This window comes from Pristis pectinata, chromosome 15, assembly GCF_009764475.1.
Source record: "Pristis pectinata isolate sPriPec2 chromosome 15, sPriPec2.1.pri, whole genome shotgun sequence".
NCBI classification, from domain to species: domain Eukaryota; kingdom Metazoa; phylum Chordata; class Chondrichthyes; order Rhinopristiformes; family Pristidae; genus Pristis; species Pristis pectinata.
In genome coordinates this window covers 45,332,974-45,354,620 of record NC_067419.1, presented here as the reverse complement: position 1 = coordinate 45,354,620, position 21,647 = coordinate 45,332,974, and the positions used below count along the sequence as shown (strand labels likewise).

General features: G+C 47.7%; 1 protein-coding gene and 1 non-coding gene across 4 annotated transcripts in view; both read left to right on the top strand.

Moving 5' to 3' along the window:
- Positions 1–19,005, top strand: part of e2f7 (E2F transcription factor 7) — a 39,249-nt gene extending 20,244 nt beyond the window's left edge. For 2 of the 3 annotated variants that reach the window (XM_052029907.1, XM_052029905.1), the window contains 7 exons: positions 90–272; positions 1,774–1,861; positions 3,018–3,522; positions 7,884–8,111; positions 10,830–10,923; positions 13,693–14,066; positions 17,812–19,005. In XM_052029907.1, coding sequence (XP_051885867.1) covers positions 90–272; positions 1,774–1,861; positions 3,018–3,522; positions 7,884–8,111; positions 10,830–10,923; positions 13,693–14,066; positions 17,812–17,976 — 1,637 coding nt within the window. In that variant the 3' untranslated portion in view covers positions 17,977–19,005. The remainder of the gene's footprint in view (positions 1–89; positions 273–1,773; positions 1,862–3,017; positions 3,523–7,883; positions 8,112–10,829; positions 10,924–13,692; positions 14,067–17,811) is intronic. The other variant, XM_052029906.1, reaches the window with a different exon arrangement.
- LOC127578659 (U6atac minor spliceosomal RNA) lies at positions 7,160–7,287 on the top strand. Its single transcript, XR_007957553.1, has one exon. It is a non-coding gene; the product is annotated as a U6atac minor spliceosomal RNA (small nuclear RNA).
- Positions 19,006–21,647: the final 2,642 nt, after the last annotated feature.

Here is a 21,647-nt window from a genome sequence, read left to right as displayed (position 1 = left end):
CCCGGATAGGTTGGGGTTTTGTGTATTAATTCAGTGGCTGCTTTGTGAGCGGCTGTTGGAGTGAAGCACTCTTTTGATTCGCTGCACAGGTTCGGCGAGTCACTCTGCTGCCTTATCCACATCGACTGGTGCCACAGAGGTGACCACCCCAGTTGCAGTGAACAGAGAGGGGAGACTGGTCTGCCAAGGTTCAATCAGTTCTCTAAACTGTGTCCCAGCCAAACAGTTCAAACCTCAGTCGTCACTCTGCAGCCCTCAAAGAGTTGGAAAAGGTGCGTCTTCTGTTCAGGGATTGTTGGTGTTGGTATTGGTTTATTATTGTCACCTGTACCGAGGTACAGTGAAAAACTTGTCTTGCATACTGATCGTACAGGTCAATTCATTGCACAGTGCAGTTACATTGAGTTAGTACAGAGTGCATTGAGGTAGTACAGGTAAAAACAATAACAGTACAGAGTAAAGTGTCACAGCTACAGAGAAAGTGCAGTGCAATAAGGTGCAAGGTCACAACATGCTAGATCGTGAGGTCAGAATCCATCTCCTTGTACAAGGGAACTGTTCAATAGTCTTATCATAGTGGGGTAGAAGCTGTCCTTAAGTCCGGTGGTACGTGCCCTCAGGCTCCTGTATCTTCTACCCGATGGAAGAGGAGAGAAGTGGGAAGCAACCTGTTTCAGCTTTCCCTAGTAAATGGGCTTCAAACTTGCCTGTGGTGATGCTTGAGGTTATTTGATATCTTGTCAAAAATTCCTGCTGTTATCAAGTCTCTCGACCTCTGAACTTGCCACGTTCAGGAGATACCACACAGCAGAAGGCAGACCTGGAGCACTGCACGATCTTGGTTCCCCTTTAGGATATACTGATATTGGAAGCTGTCCCCAATAGAGATTCATTAGGATAATTCCTGGGATCAGAAGATGGTCCTACCACAAGCAGCAAAAGAAATTAGATCTATATTCCTTGGAGTTTAGAAGAATGAGGGGTGATCTGATTGAAACATGTAAAATCCTGGGGGAGCTTAACGGGACAGATATTGAGATGTTTCCACAAGAGCGAGACTCTTGAACAAGGGGACATGGTTACAAAATAATGGGGGTGATCATTTAAGACTGAGGTGAATGGGAACTTCTCACTGGGGGTGGCAAACCTGGTAGCTGCGGAGGCCAGATCACGGGGTACTTAGAGGTAAATACTCGAAAGATTGTGGTATTGAGGGCTATGGGGATCTAGCACAGAAGAGGAGATGAAACCAGCATAGATTGCCCATGAACGGTAGGGCAGGCTCGAGGGGTCAAGTGGACTACTGTTATTTCCTTGTGCTCCTAGGCAGTGCTCGAGCAAGAGTCGGCTGTTCAGAGACACTTGTACACAGCAATTATAGGGGCTACTGGGACAGAAAAGGATCTTGTTTGAAGGAATCAGCTGGTCTAGTCCCATTCTTCAGTGCTCTGTGTCTCTTTAATAATTTTCATAAACAATAACCCCTTTCCAAAGTAAAACCAGAAAATGCTGAAAGTAGTTCGAACTGAACTATTGACTATTTCTTTTTCTACAGTTGATACCTGAGTGTCTCCAGCATTTTCTGATTTTGGTTTGGATTTGCAGCATCCGGTTTTTTGAAATCTATTCAGACATTGTTTAGATGCACATGGGATGGTTAGACTGTAGAATTCCCCGTGGAAGCAAAGTATTTTTTTTCTAGTTCCCCATCCTAAATGTTTGTCACTGTTGGCTGAGAGTTTACCTTTAAGTTCATGCGATGTATTTCTCCAGCAGCAAGAAGTTTGGATGCAGAAGAGTCATCTGGTAAAATGGCACAGCTCGCTGCAGCTTGCAGGCTCCAGTTTGAGGAAGACATTAAGTAAGTTTTCCTTGTGGTGTTTGTCCTTCCCTCTCTGATCTCTGTATCCAGTGGGGCAGGTTACAACTTGGAATCCAACTGATTTTGGATGGGCAGCAAAGTGGCGCAGCAGGTAGACCCGCCGCTTCACATCGTCAGAGACCCGGGTTCGATCCTGACCTCCGGTCCTGTCTGTATGTGGAGTTTGCACGTTCTCCCTGTGACTTGTGGGGGGGGCTTCCCCCGGGTGCTCCAGTTTCCTCCCACATCCCAAAGATGTGCGGGTCAGTGGGTTAATTGGCTGCTGTAGTTTGCCCCTGGTGTGTAGGAAAGGGGTAGAATCTGGAGGGAGTTGATGGGGATGTGGGAAGAATAAAATGGGATTAGTGTAGGACTAGAGTAAATGGGTTGGCATGGAATGATGGGCCAAAGGGCCTGTTTCCATGCTGTAGCTTTGACTAATTTGTATTGGCTTATTGAAACTGAAATGTAAGTGCCTCTTTTCTTGGACATACAAGAAATAACATAGTATTTAATTACTATTTTTAACAAAGATTAGATTTTTGTCATAGTAAAACAAAAATACATTGGGGACATTTAAGAGACTCTTGGACACATGAATGAGAGAGAAATGGGGGGCTATGTGGGAGGGAAGGGTTAGATAGATCGTAGAGCAGGATAAAATGTCGGCACAACATTGTGGGCCGAAGGGCCTGCACTGTGCTGTAATGTTCTGCGATCTAAATCCCAAAATGGATAATTAGAAAAGAAATTGATACCCATCTGTGGGAGGAGATGTTAAGGCTGGTGATAAGGAGCTGGTTCGAAGAGTTCTGGTTTAACTGCTGTTTAGAGGAGGAGGGGGAGGTTGAGGAAGGGAAACCTTGGGTCCAGTCAACTGGAGGCATGGCCAGACTACGGAACTCAACGTCCTGTGCAAGTTGGGTTTAGATGCAAAGGTGTTCAGATGAGTGTTGGGTGAAACACTTTGTTTCGTTTCCTCTGGATTTCCAACTGCAAGGACAAATTGGGAAGGAGAAGGGGTCATGAGGCTTTTGGACCTGGGCTGAAGTAGCAGTGGTTAATTTGGCTGGTTCTCTCCGGGTGGGAAGGTGGCTGATGTTCTGAGTTGCTCCTACTGAAGGCGCTCTCCTTTATCCCTCCCCTGACTTCCCAGGGACTTGGAATCTCGCCCAGGTGATGGTGTTAGCAGACCAGAGGCTGCTCCCTCGGCAGTTACCACCATGGCCACTGCTGTTGCCTCCCTCACGAAGCCCCCAGCCCAGACCGACCAACCGTGGACGTTCTGCCTTCCCAACGGCGGGAAGGGTACTGTCTTGCCCCCGGCTGCTGCCCCGGGCTCGGACGAAGGCTACTCCGGTTTCCACAGGAATCAGCCCTTCGTGCTGCTGCAGAGTCTGCCCTCGACACCCGTCCTCGTGATGTACGGCAACATGGACCCCGTCACTGAGTCCCGGCCGTCTGAGCGAGAAGAAGCATCGCCGCTCAGATCCGGAGAGCAGAAGGCTGGAAACTCCCGTAAGCGCAGTCCAGTGGAACAACACCCAGTCCCTTATGGACAAGCAGAGGACGGCAAACCAAGCACAAAGCGACGGAAAACTCTTTGTCGTCCTGAGTGTGACTCGGGTGGGAGCGTTCCTTCAGTGCTATCTGCGGATAAGGTAAGTACCTGAGATGGGAAGTTACTGATCCTGTACAAAAATCCTCGATTTGCAACTGTTCAATTTACACATTTTCCCTATAATGCCGTGGATTTTTTGGGTCACATATCTTTGATTTACGGATCTCTTTTTTTTGCTGTGTTCCATTGGAATGCACTAAAGCACACAATGCATTTCATCCAGACCTTCTGATTTAAAGTTCCCTGATCTTTCAAAAATTTATCTATCTCTACATTGAATGCCCTAATGATCTAACCTCTACAACTCTCTAGGGCAAGAGAATTCTTTCTACCAGAAGAAATTTCGACATACCTCCGTTTTAAATGAGCAGCCCTTTTATAGGGTCATAGAGTCATACAGCACAGAAACAGGCCCTTCAGCCCAACTGGTCCATACTGACCAAGATGCCCCATCCAAGATGGTCCCTTTTGCTAGCATTTGGCCCATAACTTTCCAAACCTTTCCTATCCATGTACCTGTCCGTGCGTTTTAAAAGTTGATATTGTACCTGCCTCAACCACTTCCTCTGGTAGCTCATTCCACATAGATACCACCATTTGTGTAAAAGAAGTTGCCCCTCTGATCCTTCTTAAATCTTTCCCCTCTCTCCAAACCTTTGCCCTCTAGTTCTTGATTTCCCAACCCTGGGTTAAAAGGACTGAGTGCATTCACCCTATCTAAGCCCCTCATGATTTTATACACCTCCATAAGATCACCTCTCATTCTCACGCTCCAAGGAATAAAGTCCAAGCCTGCTCAACGCCTCTCTAAAGTGGAGTTTCAACTTGGTCCCCTTGTTCAAGATGTACCACTGATGAAAACATCTGTGTGTACCTTGTCCAGCACCCTTAGGATCTTGCATGTCTCAGTGAGATCTTCTACAGACTCCCAAGTGCAGGGGGGACAGAATGTGGCATCACTAGTCACCACCTTTCGGATGTTGCGTTAAACAGAGATCCCACCCTGCCCCTCAAGGGGAGATTTGTCTCACCACTACACTTTGAAGAAGTTGTTAGTTCTCCATCACATCCTAGTCAGTGTTTCTACCTCGGCCAAGCCTCAGTCATATTACAAGACATCTTTATTAGTCACATGTACATTGAAACACACAGTGAAATGCATCTTTTGCGTAGAGTGTGCTGGGGGCAGCCTACAAGTGTCGCCGCGCTTCCAGTGCCAACATAGCATGCCCACAACTTCCTAACTGGTACGTCTTTGGAATGTGGGAGGAAACTGGAGGAAACCCACGCAGACATGGGGAGAACGTACGAACTCCTTACAGACAGCGGCCGGAATTGAACCCGGGTCTCTGACGCTGTAAAGTGTTGCGGTAACACTACACTACCTTGCCTGCTTTACAGGGTTAAAACAAAATGGCTGTTGAGTTTCCCACATGGTAATTGTGATTTTTACTTTCCTTATTTATATCTTCATGAGATTTGATCATCTCAAATTTCCCCCAGGTCAAGTGGTCATTTTGGAGGCCAGTTAAGAGTCAACCATGTTGAGTATGGAGTTACATAAATCCAATTCAGTGCTGGAAGATTCCCTGCCATGAATGAAATTAGTGAACTTGTTGGTTTTAAGAACAGTCCAGTACTTTTGTGGGTACTATTTCTACATTTTTTGTCTCAAATTCCAAAACTTGTTAATTTAAATTACCCAGCTGCCTCAGTGGGATTTGAACTTGTGTCTCCAGTAACTTCGTTACCATACCCAAAAGGCTTTAAGTGACATTACTTACAACAGTGTGTTACTGGCTGTGAAATTCCTCAGGTGCCCCTGAGGCTGGGAAAAGTACAACAGCAATGTGCCATATTTCTTTTTCCCTGGCTTTGACTCCATTTTCCTTGAGTGAGTCAGGGAACATGAGGCCATGGACCTGGGGGAAACAGATCATCGGGAACAGGAAATTGGCACCCAGTGGGGGGACCCCGACTAATAGAGAAGCTCCAACTATGCAAAGAACGGAAAATTACTTGTTGGCCAACACCACACAAGAAATGATTAGAAATCTGTTCCTGTCTTGCTGTTCAATAAAATGGACTTTGATTGCTTTATCTGTGTGTGCTTTGTTCACAAGGGTACTCAAGTCTCCTTAAATCCCATGCTTTTACCAGCTAACCACCGCGTAAAAATAATCTGCGTTGGCCACACTTACTCCATCTTTCAGACACAATATTAAACTGAGGTTCCACCCTCACCCTCTTGTGGAGAAGAAAGATCCCATGGCTCCACTGTGAAGGAGATAAGGCGCGTTCTCCACAGAAGATTTGGAGAATAAGGGGTTAATGAGGGAGAGCGGTGCTGAGGCAGAAGTTTGGCCATGGTGAATGGTGGAGCAGATAGAGGGCGGAATGGCCTCCTGCCAGATGGGATGAGTGGGGAGGAGAGAGTTCCAACGGAAGAGGCAGTCAGGCCTTGGATGGATGCTGGAGGAACATTACGTTGTAGGGCGGTGGGGAAAGAGTCGGGGTGTAACGGGGTTGCTTACATTCCTGACAAGGTTACTGGCAGACCGATCAGCCTCTTGTGCTGTAACAACTTTGATTTGAAGTTAATTTGCATCTTTCTCATTTTCTTATGACGTAGGTGTCCCTTCAGCCAATCCAGTCTATACCAGCTCTTGGAGCAATCCCATGAGTCCTATTCCCTCATTTATTTCTGTGTAACTAGTTCCCTCTCACATGCCTATCAAATTAAGAGTGACACAGTGGCGCAATGGGTAGAGCCGCTGTCTCATGGCGCCAGCGACTCAGGTTCAATCCTGACCTCGGGCACTGTCTGTGTGGAGTTTGCACGTTCTCCCTGTGACTGCGTGGGCTTTCTCCGGGTGCTCCGGTTTCCTCCCACATCCGAAAGATGTGCGGGTTGGTATGTTAAGTGGCTACTGTACATTGCCCTTTGTGTGGGTAAGGGGTAGAGAGTTGATGGGAATATTGGGGGGGGGGGGGGGGGGGGGGGGGGAGGTTAAAAGGAAAATTAGTGCGGATTGGAGCTGCTCTGTGAGCCGGGATAGATTGGATGGACCAAAATAGCCGCCTTGTATGTGGAATGGAAATGTAAACAAGGAAATATTTACAGGAAGGATGTGAAGGATTTGGAAAGGGTACAGAACAGGTTTACCAGGATGCTGCCAGCATCAGAGGGTATGAGCTCTAAGGAGAGGTTGGACAACCTTGGGATATTTTCTCTGGAGAGTCAGAGGCTGAGGGGAGACCTGATAGAAGTTTATAAAATTATCAGAGGCATAGATAAGGCAGACACAATCTTTTTCCAGGGTAGAAATGTCAAGTACTAGAGGACATGGTGGTGGAAAGTTTAAAGGAGATGTGTGGGGCAAGTTTTTTTTTACACAGAGTGGTGGGTGCCTGGAATGAGCTGCTGGTGGTGGAAGCAGATACACTAGTGGTGTTTAAGAGACTCTTAGCCACATGAATATGCAGGGAATAGAGGGATATGGATCGTGTGCAGGTAGAAGAGATTTAGTTTAATTCTGCATCCTGCTCAGCACAGATATTGTGGGCCGAAGGGCCTGTTCCTGTGTTGTACTGTTCTACATTCTATGAAACACCCCCTGATCACCCAACACCTATCCACTCTAGGAGTAACTTACAATAACCAAACTATCAACCAGATGTTGTATGAAAGGAGAGAAAGTTAGCACTCCCCTTGATACGGATGGAAGGGGCCTTAGGTGGTCTTGCAGCACACAAATGATTAAGGCATTGCCATCTACTTAATGGCATCTAACCATGTTTTTAGGGCAGGCACGGTAGTGTAGCAGTTAGTGTAACGCTATTACAGTGCCAGCGACCCAGGTTCAATTCCGGCCTCTGTCAGTAAGGAGTTTGTACGTTCTCCCTATGTCTGCATGGTTTTCCTCTCACATTCCAAAGACGTACGGGTTAGGAAGCTGTGGGCATGCTATGTTGGCGCCAGAAGAGTGGCGACACTTGTGGGTTGCCCCCAGAACACAAAATATATATTTCACTGTGTGTTTCGATGTACATGTGACTAATAAAGATATCTTAAGATGTTCTTGGATGCAGGAGGAAGTTGGAACACCTGGGGTAAACCCTCGCAGTCACAAGGAGAACGTGGGGATGAACTCCACACAGACCGTACCGGAGGCCAGGATTGAACCTGGGTCTCTGGAGCTGTGAGGTAGGGTCTCTACCAGTTACACCACTAAGCTGCCCACCCAGTGAGTCTTGTGACATCTGGTGCTATATCAATGCAAACTTATTGCAAGGCCACACCAAGAACACAAAATTTAGTTCAATAAAAAATTTGCTGAAACTCAACGGTACTGGTTTTTTTTTGGATGTGTAACCCAGTTCTGTATTTATCTCGTAAAGGAAATGTCATCCCAGCGCAAAGCTCTGGGAAATATCACCGAGTGCTCGAACGTGGTTACTGGGACCTCTGCTCAGTCCCCAACTCGCGGTGATGATGTGGACCTGGGGGTAATTTCTCTCTCGACTGGGACGCAGACGGAGGAGATGCAGAACCACTCCGCGACGCTGGAGAACGGCCCCACAGAACTGTCCTCGGCAACACCTCGAGTGAACGAGGGAAATCAGGCGGTGGGTTTGGGAAACCTCAAACAGGGACCTGGTATGGCTTGGGGTTGGAGTCTAGTTGGGTGGGGTGGGCGGGGAAGGGAAAACTAATGGCCACTGTCTTTTTCCTGGGATGGGGGGGGATCTAAAACTAGAGGGCGTGGTTCAAATTCAGAGAGGGTTTAATGCAGGAAAGTGTGAATTGAAGCATTTTAACCTGAAGAATAAGGGGAAGCAATCTCAACTAAATTTTGGAATGAAACTGGGTTGTATAACCGGCGGAATAGATGAGAAAAACGAGGACTTGCTGCATTTCAAATCTTCCTTCATTCCCATCCCTCTTGTAGAAATAGTTCCTTGTCCCAATGTCTAACTGGAGTGCTCAAGTCCAAGCTGACACCCAATGGAGTGACAGTCCGAGGAGTCCAAGCTGATTGGCTAAGAAGCTCTGTGCTGATGAATGTTCCTTCCTTCTGAAGGAAGGTTAAACCAAAGCATGATTCCAAAGTAATACCCTCATTTTTCTGGCCAATTATTTTCCCTCAACTAACACACAAACTGTTTGCCATGGTGTTGCTTTTTATAGATCTCGCTCCCTGTAAATTGGATGCCATTTCCTTTGTTACAGCAGATCCCACCTCCCCGCACCCCCTCCCACCCAGGTCACGGGGAGATTCTGTTCCTGTGAACTGTTTGTAGCCCGGACAGTTTGCAAGTTGGAATTGTGGCCACGGACAGAGTTCCCACATGGCAGAAGACAATGTAGCAGCTGGCAAATCCATCCCGCCGGTCTCCCGAATGCCCGCTCGTACGTACGGGCTGTACACAAGTCGGGCGTTCGTAACCTGGGGAGGATCTGTACAAAAACAGTTGGTTGTGAATCAGATTGAGTAACGTACAAGGAGCATTTGGCTCTGGGCCTGTACTCACTGGAGTTTAGAGGGATGAGGGGGATCTCACTGAAACCTACCGAATATTGAAAGGCCTGAATAGAGTGAATGTGGAGAGGATGTTTCCAGTGGTGGGGGGGAGTCCAGGACCAGAGGGCACAGCCTCAAAATAGAAGGGCATCCCTTTAGAACAGAGATGAGGAAGAATTTCTTTAGCCAGAGGGTGGTGAATCTGTGGAATTCATTGCCACAGACTGCTGTGGAGGCCAAGTCATTGGGTACATTTAAGGCGGAGGTTGATAGGTTATTGATTAGTGAGGGTGTCAAAGGTTACGGGGAGAAGGTGTGAGAATGGGGTTGAGAGGGAAAAATAAATCAGCCATGATCGAATGGTGGAACAGACTCGATGGGCTGAATGGCCTAATTCTGCTCCCATGTCTTATGGTCTCTGAAAAGTCTTGGAAGGGGCTGAGAAATTACTACAAACTGGCAAGTGTTCCTGATCTTCACCCACCCCCCTGCTGAATCAGCATTTCTTTTCCCCATTCAGCAAACGTGGGTGTTGCTGGCATTTATTGTACGTCCCCGAACACCCTCAGACTGAGTAACTCACCGGGCCACTTCAGAGGGCAGTTCAGGGTCTGGAGTCACCCACAGGCCAGACTGGGGAAGGGCAACAGATCCTTCCCTTTTTACCATTTCTGGCACCAGCTTTTTAAATCCAGCATGTTTGTTTTAATTAATTGAATCTAAATTCCCTGGGGAAGGGGAGGATTGTAAACTCATCTCCTGGATTATTCATCGTCCTGTTCCTATTTCCCACTGTGCTGCTGTTACTGGAAACCACCTGGTTTTCAGAACGGGTCATGCAGCGGGTAGAGCCGCCGCCTCGCAGTTCCAGAGTCCCGGGTTCGATCCTAACCTCGGGTGCTGTCTGTGTGGAGTTTGCACGTTCTCCCTGTGACCGCGTGGGTTTCCTCCCACATTCCTAAAGACGTGCAGGTCGGCGGGTTAATCGGCCGCTGTAAATTGTCCCTAGTGTGTAGGAGAGCAGTAGAACCTGGGGAGATTTGATAGGAATGTGGGGAGAATAAAATGGGATCAGTGTAACAATGGGTGAATATAAGGCACAGAACAGTTGAACACTGGACAGGCCGTTCGGCCCACAATGTTGTGCCGATCATAATGCCAAGTTATACTAAATCTCCTCCTCCTGTGTATCATCTATATCCCCTCTGTATTCATGTGTCTATCTAAACTCCACCAACCTACCTGCTTCCACTCCTACCCATTCCAGGCACCTACCACTGTGTTTAAAAAAAAATTGCCCCCTCAACCTTAAAAGCATATCCTCTGGTGTTTGAGATGTCTACCCTGGGGAAAAGATTCTGACTGTCTACCCTATTAAAAGCCTCTCGTGATATTAAAAGCCTCTCGTGATATTAAAAGCCTCTGTCAGGTCTCCCCTCAGCCTCTAACACTCTAGGGAGAACAACCCAAGTTTGTCCAACCTTGGTGCTTAATGGTCAGTGTGCACGTGGTATTGGTATTGTCACATCTGATGCAATTCAGTGAAAAGCAGTACCATCCAGACAGATCGTACCACACATACGTATATGGAGGTAGTAAAAAGGAAACAGAATGTAGTGTTGCATCTATAGAGAGAGTACAGCACAGGCAGAAAAATAAAGTGCAAGGGCCATGACGAGGTAGATTGAGAGATCAAGAGTTGACTGAAGAGCCTGTGTGTGCTGATCACTAACTGTGGGAATTGTCACGAAGTTTTGGGCTGAGGGAGGGAGACCGTTTGTGCCACTGGGCTGGAATGCTGATACTCCCGTATCTCCCTCAGCCTCTGTCGTCCCACAGTCCCGGGCCTCCCTCGTTTGTGACCACCAGTGGATTAGCCGAAAACAGCCGATGCTACTGCCTGCCTGCTGCCTCTGGTGAGTGATGAAACTTTCTACGTTGGCACGTTTTCCCCTGGGGGAGGGGGGGTGGGAGGGGTGAGTCCAAGGCTAGAGGGCAGAGGTTCAAGGTGAGAGGGGAAAGATTTAAAGGGGACCTGAGGGGCAAGTTTTTCCACAGAGGGTGGTGGGTATGTGGAAGGAGCTGCCAGAGGCGGGTACAATTCCAATGTTTTAAAGACATTTGGACAGGAAAGGTTTAGAGGGACATGGGACTAGCTTAGATGGGTATCTTGGTCAGCATGGACGATTTGGGCCAAAAGGCCTGTTACTGTGCTGTATGACCTTTGCTCTATGACTTGGCAGGTTCTTTTCCTCTGCAAGGTATTGCCGAACCCGCTAGGTTTCTGGAACAGTCCGGAAGTTTCCTCTCTGGTACACGGATAGAACATAGAACGCTGTCGGATGCTGAAGGATGATAGGTGTCGGTTGTGCTCCTTTACACAATTAGCCGAAGCGGTTAAATTCCATTTGAGTTGACTGGGAGACAGTTTGCTGGTGTGACTGGTGCCCGAGTTACTAGGTCACTCCTGTGACCAAGTCTGCCGCATCAGAACTCGATTGAATAGCTTGCCGCTGAGCTTCGAGTGGGTGACCTCTGGATTGCAACCCCTGTGTTGTGACCCAGCAGCAGAGGAAATGCAGTACCAACTCCGCTCAGTCCTGTGCCCAAGGCAGTAAATCCTGTGCTTTATTTACTTCCCAATGACGTAGAGACCATTCAGCCCATTGAGTGTATACCCATTCTGAGGGAGCCAGAGTCCCATGCCCTCATTTATTCCCTTTTAGCCTATTCTCTCTCCCATGCCCATGAGCCAACTGCTTAAACTTGGGTCAATTAACCACCAACCCACACGGTCATGGTTTGACCCTGACCTGTCTGGAGTCTCCCTGAGGTTGCTGGATTACCTGCTGCATTGCTGCCTCATCACATGTTGCTTAATGATCCTCTGCCCTCTGATATTGAAAGACACCGTGAATAGTGGTGTGGGAGCTTGTTAATGTGCAAGGTATGGGAGCAGTGGACGATCAGATCCAGTCTTCTAGAAGAGACGTTAACCAAGGTCCCGTCTGTCCCCCTCGGTGTGAAAGACCCAGTGGCATTACTTCAAAGGGAAGGACCAATATTTCAGAATCAGGTTTATCATCACTGAGATATGTCATGAAATTTGTTTTGTGTCAGCAGTACAGTGCAAGTCGTAAAATTACTATAAGTTACAAAAATAGTGTAAAAGAGAAATAATGAGGTAGTGTTCATGGACCATTCAGAAATCTGATGGCGGAGGGGAAGGAGCTATTCCTAAACTGTTGAATGTGGGTCTTCAGGCTCCTGTACCTCCTCCCCAATGGTAGTAACAAGAAGAGGGCATGTCCCGGGTGGTGAGGGTCCTTAATGATGAACGCTGCCTTCTGAAGGTGCTACCTTCTTGAGGCACAGCCTCTTGAAGATGTCCTCTACGGTGGGGAGGGTTGTGCCCGTGATGGAGCTGGCTGAGTCTACAACCCTCTGCAGCCTCAGTGATGCAACCAGTCAGAATGCTCTCCACCATACATCTGTAGAAATTTGCAAGAGTCTTTGGTGACGTACCGAATCTCCTCAAACTCCTAGCGAAGTAGAGCCACTGGCGTGCCTTCTTCATGATTGCATCAATGTGTTGGGCCCAGGACAGATCCTCTGAGATGTTGATGCCCAGGAACTTGAAGCTGCTCACCCTTTCCACCGCTGACCCCTCAATGAGGACTGGTGTGTGTTCTCCTGACTTCCCCTTCCTGAAGTCCACAATCAGTTCCTTGGTCTTGCTGACGTTGAGTGCGAGGTTGTTGTTGCGACACTGCTCACCCAGCCGATCCACCTCACTCCTGTACGCCTCCTTGTCGCTGCCTGAGATGTTTATCCCTAAATAAACATCAGTAACAATAAACAGGAGACCCAAAAAATAAAATCCCTCAGTGGGTCGGGCAGCATCCGTGGAGGCAGATGGTCAATGTTTCAGCTCAAGATCTTGATCATCTGCTCGTTATTACTTTGTGTTTGTGGAACTTGCTGTGCACAAATGGGCTGCTGTGTTTCCTGTATTACCACAGGGAGTGCACTTCTAAAATACTTCATCGGCTATTAAGTGCTGGGATATCCTGTAGGTTTTCTAGTCAAGGGGTGTGGGCTTTACAGACTGAGCCAGCATTTAATTGTCCATCCCTAGTTGCCCTTAAGAAGGTGGTGGTGAGCTGCCACCTTGAACCGCTGCAGTCCCTGAGGTGTGGGTACACCCACAATGCTGTTAGGGAGGGAGTTCCAGGGTTTTGACCCAGTGATGGAGAAGGAACAGCGATTATATTTCCAAGTCAGAATGGTGTGTGGCTTGGAGGGCAACTTCCAGGGGGTGGTGTTCCCTGTGCTTTGTGTAGGGCAGGCACGGTAGTGTAGTGGTTAGTGTAACGCTATTACAGCGCCAGCGACACAGGTTCAATTCCGGCCACTGTCTGTAAGGAGTTTGTACGTTCTCCCCGTGTCTGCGTCGGTTTCCTCCGGGTGCTCCGGTTTCCTCCCACATTCCAAAGACGTACAGGTTAGGAAGTTGTGGGCATGCTATGTTGAGGGATATGGATCGTGTGCAGGCAGAAGAGATTGTTTAATTCAGCATCGTGTTCAGCACAGACATGGTGGGCCGAAGGGCCTATCCCTGTGCTGTACTGTTCTGTGTGTTGCTGAAGCTGTATTCTTTTCTCTCACCCACTTTGTACCTCCAGGGCGGAGTGACGTGAACCTGCTTCTCTCCGCTGCTCCTGGGCAGGGTGGATTTGCCATCCCCCTCGGGCACCTGGCCCCGACCAGCCTTCCCTACCAGGTGATGGTGCCAGTCTTCTGCCAGACGCTTCCCACCACAACGTCCGCAGGGGGCTCCCTGCACCTTGGCCTGCCCAGCCTCGGACTCCTTCCGGCCGCCCAGCTCCTGATGGGCGGCGTTCCCATCTCACCGCCGGGCAGCCCTGCCGCTGGATGCCCCTCGCCGGAACGCCAGGTCTACTCTGCCATGCTCGCTCCGTCTTCTGGGGAAAGCCCTCCCACCAAGGCAGACCCCCCAACGCTCCAGCCCGTCACGGTCCTCAAACTGCCGCAGCAGGTACGCGGGGTTGGTGAGCGGGGAGGGCGGGAGATGTTGATTAGGGGATCAGTCTCGAGTCGATTTCGTTGTCGTGTGCCTCCGAGTACGGTGAGGTACAGGTACAATGAAAAATCTGCTTGCAGCAGCATCACAGGCACCTAGGTACAGACAACACACATTATACATAAAGTATATAAGACAGTGAAGAAAAAGACTTTTATTTTTGCACTAATGTCCACTTTTGCACAATCAGAGACAAGTCCACAGTAGTGCAAGAGGTGGTGCGTAGAGTTCCGTTGCTGAGGTGGGTTTAGGGTTGTGCAGCTCGGTTCAAGAACCTGATGGTTGTAGGAAAGTAGCTGTTCCTGAACCTGGTGGTGTGAGACTTCAGGCTTCTGTACCTCCTGCCCGATGGTAGCAGCGAGAAGAGGGCATGAAAATCGGTTCTGATGAAGGGTCTTGGTCCGAAACGACAACTTGACCTGCTGAGTTCCTCCAGCATTTTATGTGTATTGCTCCAGATTCCAGCATCTGCAGAAGTTCCTGTGTCTCAAGGTGGCATGGCCCGGATGGTGGGGATCCTTGATGATGGATGACGCCTTCTTGAGGCAGCACCTCCTGTAGATGCTGTCAGTGGTGGGGAGGGCTGTGCCCATGATGGACTGTCCTCTGCAAGAAGTTGCTGCCATCAGTTTTAAATGACTGCTCCCTGACCTGGTAACCATGTCCCCTCGTTTGAGGCTCTCTCACTAGTGGAAACATCTCGACGTTCTACCCTGTCACAAGCAGCATGCAAAATGCTGGAGGAACTCAGCAGGTCAGACAGCATCTGTGGAGGGAAATGAACAGCAGACGTTTCAGGCCGAGACCCTTCATCGTCTCACCTGCTGCACCCCCTAGGATCACTCCTCTAAGTTTTCTGTCCAGTAAAAGTCAGCTACACTGTTTCATTGACAAGGTTAAGCTTATGATGGTGCTGGATTGACACCAAATCATGTCTATTCCCTAATTCTTGCTTCCTCAAAGACGCTGTGAAAACCACTCCCTTGCCTTGCAGTCTCCGTGTACGTCAGCAACATTTAATGTAATTTCTGCTTTACCTGTGACTACTCGAAACACAAATCCATTCACAGGTCACTCTACATATAAAGTTGTGAATTCATGGCTATGCAAATACGAGTATTGAATATCTGTTTTAAATACACTCCAGCAAATCATCCAATGTTTGCACTCCCTCCGTTTTAATTCTCCATCATTGGTTACAATGCCTTCATTTGCCAGATTCCTAAACTATGGAGTTCTGTCCTTGCCCATTCACGTAGTCTGTCTGTATCCCCCTGAAGCCTGATAACGTCCTCACAACTGACACCCAGCTTTGTATTAATAGCAAACTTGGATATATTACACTTGATCCTCTCAATCAAATCATTGATATGGGTTATGAAACAGTTGTGACCTCAGCACTGATTTCCTTTGAACCTGCCTCACTATCTGCCCCATTTATCCCCCTTGTACTTTTATATACAGTCAGATCTCTGCTCCCAGTCTCTCTTGACTGAAATGCTCCATCCCAGGCAACACCCTGATGAATCTCCTCTGGACCCGCTCCTGTACAATGGAGGGACCAGAACTGCACACAGGTTGTGATTTCACTTGGAATACTAACTTCCCTGCTCTGTATTCTGTGCCCCAGCTAATGAAGACAAGTATCTTGTGTGCCTTCTGAACCAACATCTACCTGTGCTGCTGCCTTCAAAGATCTGTGTGCCTGTGCACCAAGGTCCCTCAGTACTTCCTCGGGCCCTACCAGTCGCTCTATATGATTCCAAGTAATGAAAGGCTTAACCTACGAAGAGCATTTGATGTCTCTGGGCCTGTACTCGGTGGAGCTCAGAAGGACGAGGGGGGATCTCATTGAAACCTACCGGATACTGAAAGGACCGGATAGAGTGGATGTGGAGAGAATGTTTCCATTAGTAGTGGGGGTCTACGGTCTAAGGGAACAACCTCAAAATAAAGGGATGTCCCTTTAAAACTGAAACGAGAAGGAATTTCCTCAGCCAGAGGGCGGTGAATCTGTGGAATTTGTTGCCACAGAGGGCTGTGGAGGCCAAGTCATTAGGTGCATTTAAAGCAGAGATTGATAGGTTCTTGATTGCTAAGGGGGTTAAGGGTTACGGGGAGAATGGGGTTTTAAAAAAAATCAGTCATGATCGAATGGTGAAGCAGACTTGATGGGCTGAATGGCCTCATTCTGCTCTTCACCTTGTCAGACCTAACGTGCAATACCTCACGTTTTCAGGATTAAATTCCATCTGCTATTTCTCACCCCATCTTACCAACTCAATGCTGTTCTTTACTGAAGATGGCTCTCCTCACTCTCAACTACACCACCAATCTTCCTGTCACCTGACTGTCAAAACAGACGATTGTGAAGTGATTGAGTAGCTGAATTTTCAATTCTGAAAGAGCTGAGGATTACAATTAAAAGGGATCCCACAAAATTAGAGCAACATTTTGGATAGAGAGAGGCTTGTATCAGCCCACCATATCTGTGGCAGTCAAAGAAAGGGCAACCCAGCCTAAACCCACCTTCCAGCACTGAGTCCTTAGCCCTGTAGGTCGTGGCTCTTTAAGTACACCTCCACGTTCAATATTAATGTGCTGAGTGTTTCTGCTTCTAACAACCTTTTTAGACAGTGCGTTCAAGACCTCACCAGAGGCACAGGATCACACATGATCTCACTGAAGGTTGGGACCTTATGTTGCATTTGTACAAGACGTTGGTGAGGCCACAGTTGGAGTATTGTGTTCAATTTTGTTCACCCTGCCATAGGAAAGATGCCATTAAGCTGGAAAGAGTGCAGAAAAGATTTATGAGGATTTTGCTGGGACTTGAGGGACTGAGTTATGGAGAGAGGTTGATCAGGTTGGGACTTTTTTCACTGGAGCATAGGAGAATGAGAGGTGATCTTACAGAGGTGTATAAAATCATGAGGGGCATAGATAGGGTGAATGCACTCAGTCTTTTTGCAAGAGTTGGTTAGTTTAATTAACAAGGAAGGAATTAGTTTAATTAGGCATCATTAGCTTAATTATTTTGTCCCAAAATCATGGGTTGAAGGGCCTTTTCCTGGGACGTATTGTTCTGCGTTCTGCAAGATTAATGAGGCTCTTGCCAGGACTCGAGGGACTGGGTTATGGAGAAGTTGAACAGGTTGGGGCTTCGTTCTTTGGAGAGTAGGAGAATGAGGGGTGATCTTATAGAGGTGTACAAAATCATGAATGCACACAGTCTTTTTCCTGGGGTTGGGGAATCATTGGTTTAAGACAACCTTAAGATATAGGAGCAGAATTAGGCCATTCAGCCCATCAAGTCTGCTCCACCATTCAATCATGGCTGTTTTCTTTCCCCCAACCCCATTCTCCCACCTTCTCCCTGTAACTCTTAACCCCCTCACCAATCAAGAACCTATGAGGGGAGGGACTTAGTAGGAACCTGAGAGGCAACTTTTCCATGCAGAGCATGGTCTGTATATGGAAAGAGCTGCCGGAGGAAGTGGTTGAGGCAGGTATATGGATGGGAAAGATTTAGGGGGACGTGGGCAAATGAGACTCACTCAGATGGGCATCTCGGTTGGGCCGAAGGGCCTGTTTCCGTGCTGTATGGATGGCAGAGCAGGTTGGATGGCCTCCTGTTTCTCAGTATTGCGCGGGAGGTGTTCGGGAACACACTTGTGCACACTGTTGCTCTTTTTTTCAGTCTTCGGTTGCAGTGGCTCCCAAGGATATCCAGCAGGCGTACACGGAGAAGTTCTTCCACACACCTGTTCCCATGGCTCAAGGCAAGCAGTTGGAAGGAGTGCAGATCAAGACTGCATCACCCGCCCAACGCAAGTTGGAAATTGAGAACAGTCTCTCCAAGTAAATTCACCAAATACACCGACATCTCTCTATCGTGGAGTTTCATTGCCGGTGGAACATTAACTGCTGTTGCCTGTATCTCCACTGGTGTTGGGAATTAAAATTCCCAACTGTTCCTCAGTCTGCTCTGCCATTCACCAATCTGCTGATTCCGCACTGAACCATTAAGTGCATGTGGTCACTGGTTGAGTGGATGTGAAACAAGCAAGGCATCACTAAGGATTTTTAAGCATCATTTTCTTTTCGCAGTTTATTGGGAGAGCTTTTATCATAACGCTATGATTTACATTTTAATATATTAAAGATTGCTGGAAATATTTCCAGTGGCAAATTGGAGCCATCTTCCCCTCTAGGTACCAAAAAGAGTAACTTAAAACGGTCCTTGAGTGTGGAAGGTTGAGAACTCCCAAGGGCAGGGAATGTACAATGAGCCACACCTCTCAGGAGCTTTTAGAAGTATGTGTAGTGTTACCTATTTTCCTGAGATAATTTTGTCTTTGCATTTGATGTCCACCACCGTAACGGTGTGGGTTAGGAATGTGAATGTATTATTTGACTGCAGAATACTGTGACATTTATCATTGTGCTGGGTGTTCATACAGAGATGTCTCCCCTCTCCTCACAAAAAGATATCACATAGGAAGAGCTGAGGGTTATTTTATCATCATCGTAAAGGATACCTCTGCTCCGATTGGATGGGATTTCCTTTTATCACCACCACTTGTATATAATTTTGGTTCAGTGAATGTGGGTGGAATTCGACACCTCCTGCTCCTTCCAGACCTCCTGGTCAGACACAAGTTCGAATCCCACTATGGCTGGAATATGAATTTGGATAATTAGATCTGTTAGAGAGCCGGTGATCATCGGCAAAGGTGCCAAGGAAAGTGGAGCAAATGCAGGAAGATGTGTGGAGGTGCTTGATCCGACGGAAGAGCCTACTTTTTTAAAAAAAATTCATTTACAGGACGAGAGTGTTGCTAGCAAAGCCACCACTTACTCCCCATCTAAAATAAATGACTCTCTCTCTCTCTCTCTCCTCCCCCCCCCCCCCCCCTCTCTCTCTCTCTCTCTCTCTCTCTCTCTCTCTCTCTCTCTCTCTCTCAAACCTATTACTGTTCCAATCAACACACGGTTCCCATATTTTCCAGTGCCCTTGTCAACTCCTTCCTCCTGCAAGGCTTATTTCCAACAAGTCTTGCAATAATGCTTGTTTTGAGTTAATATTCTCAGGCAGTTGGATGTATTGTTGTTAATGCTCTCTGGTCTAAAGCTTGGGCGTTGTTCATTAGTCTGGGTGCGGTAAAGTTGGAAGAGGGGTGTGATTATAAAACCCAACACTTGTCTGTAATGTGGTTGGGAGAGGAGAGAGAATAAAATCTCTGAACTACAAGACATGGGAAAATCAAAGAAGGTTTGAGCACTTCTGCAGATGTCTGACCTTTAGTTTAAGAGTCGTACAGCACAGAAGCAGACCCCTTGTGTCCTTGCTCCCTATCAATTACCTACCACACATCCCATTGACCAACATTTGGTCCATAGTCTTCTATACCTTGACGATTGACGTGCCTGCCCAGATGCTGCTTAAATGTAAAAATCTCTGCCTCCTCCGCCTCAGGCAGCACGTTCCAGGTTCCATCCACCGTCTGGGTGAAAAGATTCTGCCTCAAATCCCCTTTTAACCTTCCCCTAAACCTTTGCCCTCTAGTTTTAGACACCTCCTGCTATGGGGAAAAGTTTCCCACTGTGTACCCTGTCTGTGCCCTTCATAGTTTTGTATGTCTCTATCAGGTCTTTCCCTTTGCTCCAAAAATAGAAACAAACTCAGCTTATCTGGTCTCTCCTCAAAACTGAAAGACTCCATCCCAGGTAAATCCCCTCTCCTGTGCAATTGTGTCCTTCCTATTGTGTGGCAACCAGAACTGTACACGATACTCCAGCTGTGGCCCAACCAATATCTTATAAAGCTGTACTATAATCTCCCTGCTCTTATGACTGACTAATAAACCATATACCTTCTTCACCAGCTTATCTATCTGTGCCTCCTCCTGGAATTGTACACTGAGGGCCCTAGGGGAGTACTCCTCAATACCATCATTTATTGTGTACGTCCTACCCTTGCTAGTCCTCCCAAGGTGCATCGCCTTGCACTTATCAGGATTAAATTCCATCTGCCATTGCTATGCCCATTTTCGCCCTGGTTGGCTAAGGGTTGTTGTTGATGTGGTCGTTGTCTTTGCCTTGTCAGTGGGCAGTGTCTTTATTCGTCTCTGAGGCCCCAGTAATTTGTTATCAACTGCTGAGAGGTCTGAAATGTTGCTTTTGGATTTACTGACAATTTGCATTCATTCAGTTGCTGAAATTGTCAAGAACTGACTAGAAAGTAGTGATGAAGTATGGTGGGCAAATTATTCCGGTGTATAATCCACCAAGTGCTGTCGCAATGTTAGTATGAAGAACGATTTCATTTTGCCTATTGTTCTAGCCTCGCGGTTTAATTATGGAGAGAGCTGTTGTGATCGTTGATTAGATGGGGATCAAAAGGATAGGTGATTTGATCAAAGTTCTCAAAAAATTCTCAGTACAGAGAGGCGCAGCAGGTAGTGCTGCTGCCTCACAGCTCCAGAGACCCGGGTTCAATCCTGACCTCGGTGTGGAGTTTGCACGTTCTCCCTGTGACTGCTTGGGTTTCCACTGGGTGCTCCGGTTTCCTCCCACATCCCAAAAACGTGCTGGTCAGTAGGTTGGAGAGACGAGATTGCAGATGCTGGAACCTGGAGCACCACACAATCTGCTGGAGGAACTCAGTGGGTCGAGCAACATCTGTGGGGGGAGACGGGAATTGTTGGTGTTTCAGGTTCATAAATGTCGACAATTCCTGCCCTCCCACAGATGCTGCTCGACCTGCTGAGTTCCTCTGGCAGTTTATCTAGTTGGTAGGTTAATTGGCTGCTGTAAATTGCCCCTAGTGTGTGGGTGAGGGGTAGAATCTGGGGGGAGTTGATGGGAACGTGGGGAGAGGGTAGGCTGCAGGGAGATAACTGGGGGGGTTGGGTCTGAGAGCTGGCACACACTCCGGCCAAGTGTCATCGTCCCACATGGTAAGAATATATAAACCTAACGGGATAGACAGAAACGATTCCCAGTGGGTGTGGGTGGAGGTAGACTGAGTCCAGGACTAGAGTGCAGAGCTTCAGGGTGAAGTCGGGGAAACCTCCACTCGCAGAAGGCGGCGGAGATTTGGAACTCTTATCCAGACAGCAACTGAGCCTGGGCCAGTTCATTTCAAATTTGCGATTGATGGCATTTTGATACCTAAAGATATTAAAAGATAGAGGGCAAAGGATGGGTGTGTGGATCTCAGTGAACAGCAGAACAGGCTCAAGGGGCTGAACATCCTCCTGTTCACAAAGCTCTCGCTGTCTGAAAGTATCACAAGCGCAACAGCATTTCTTCATCAACAGTACAGAATAATAGTGCTTCAGTGTGAAGCAATGTCCTAATGTGGCTTCCTTCTGTGCTGTAAGTTTCTGTAACATTTGCTCATCTGCATTACTCTCCAGTTCTCTGTTCCTGGGTAGAAGGGCACACTGAATGGAGCCCCAAAGTAGGAACTGTTGGAGGACTATTGAACACAAGCTCTGTTTACACCCTATCCTGGCCTGGTCAATGCTG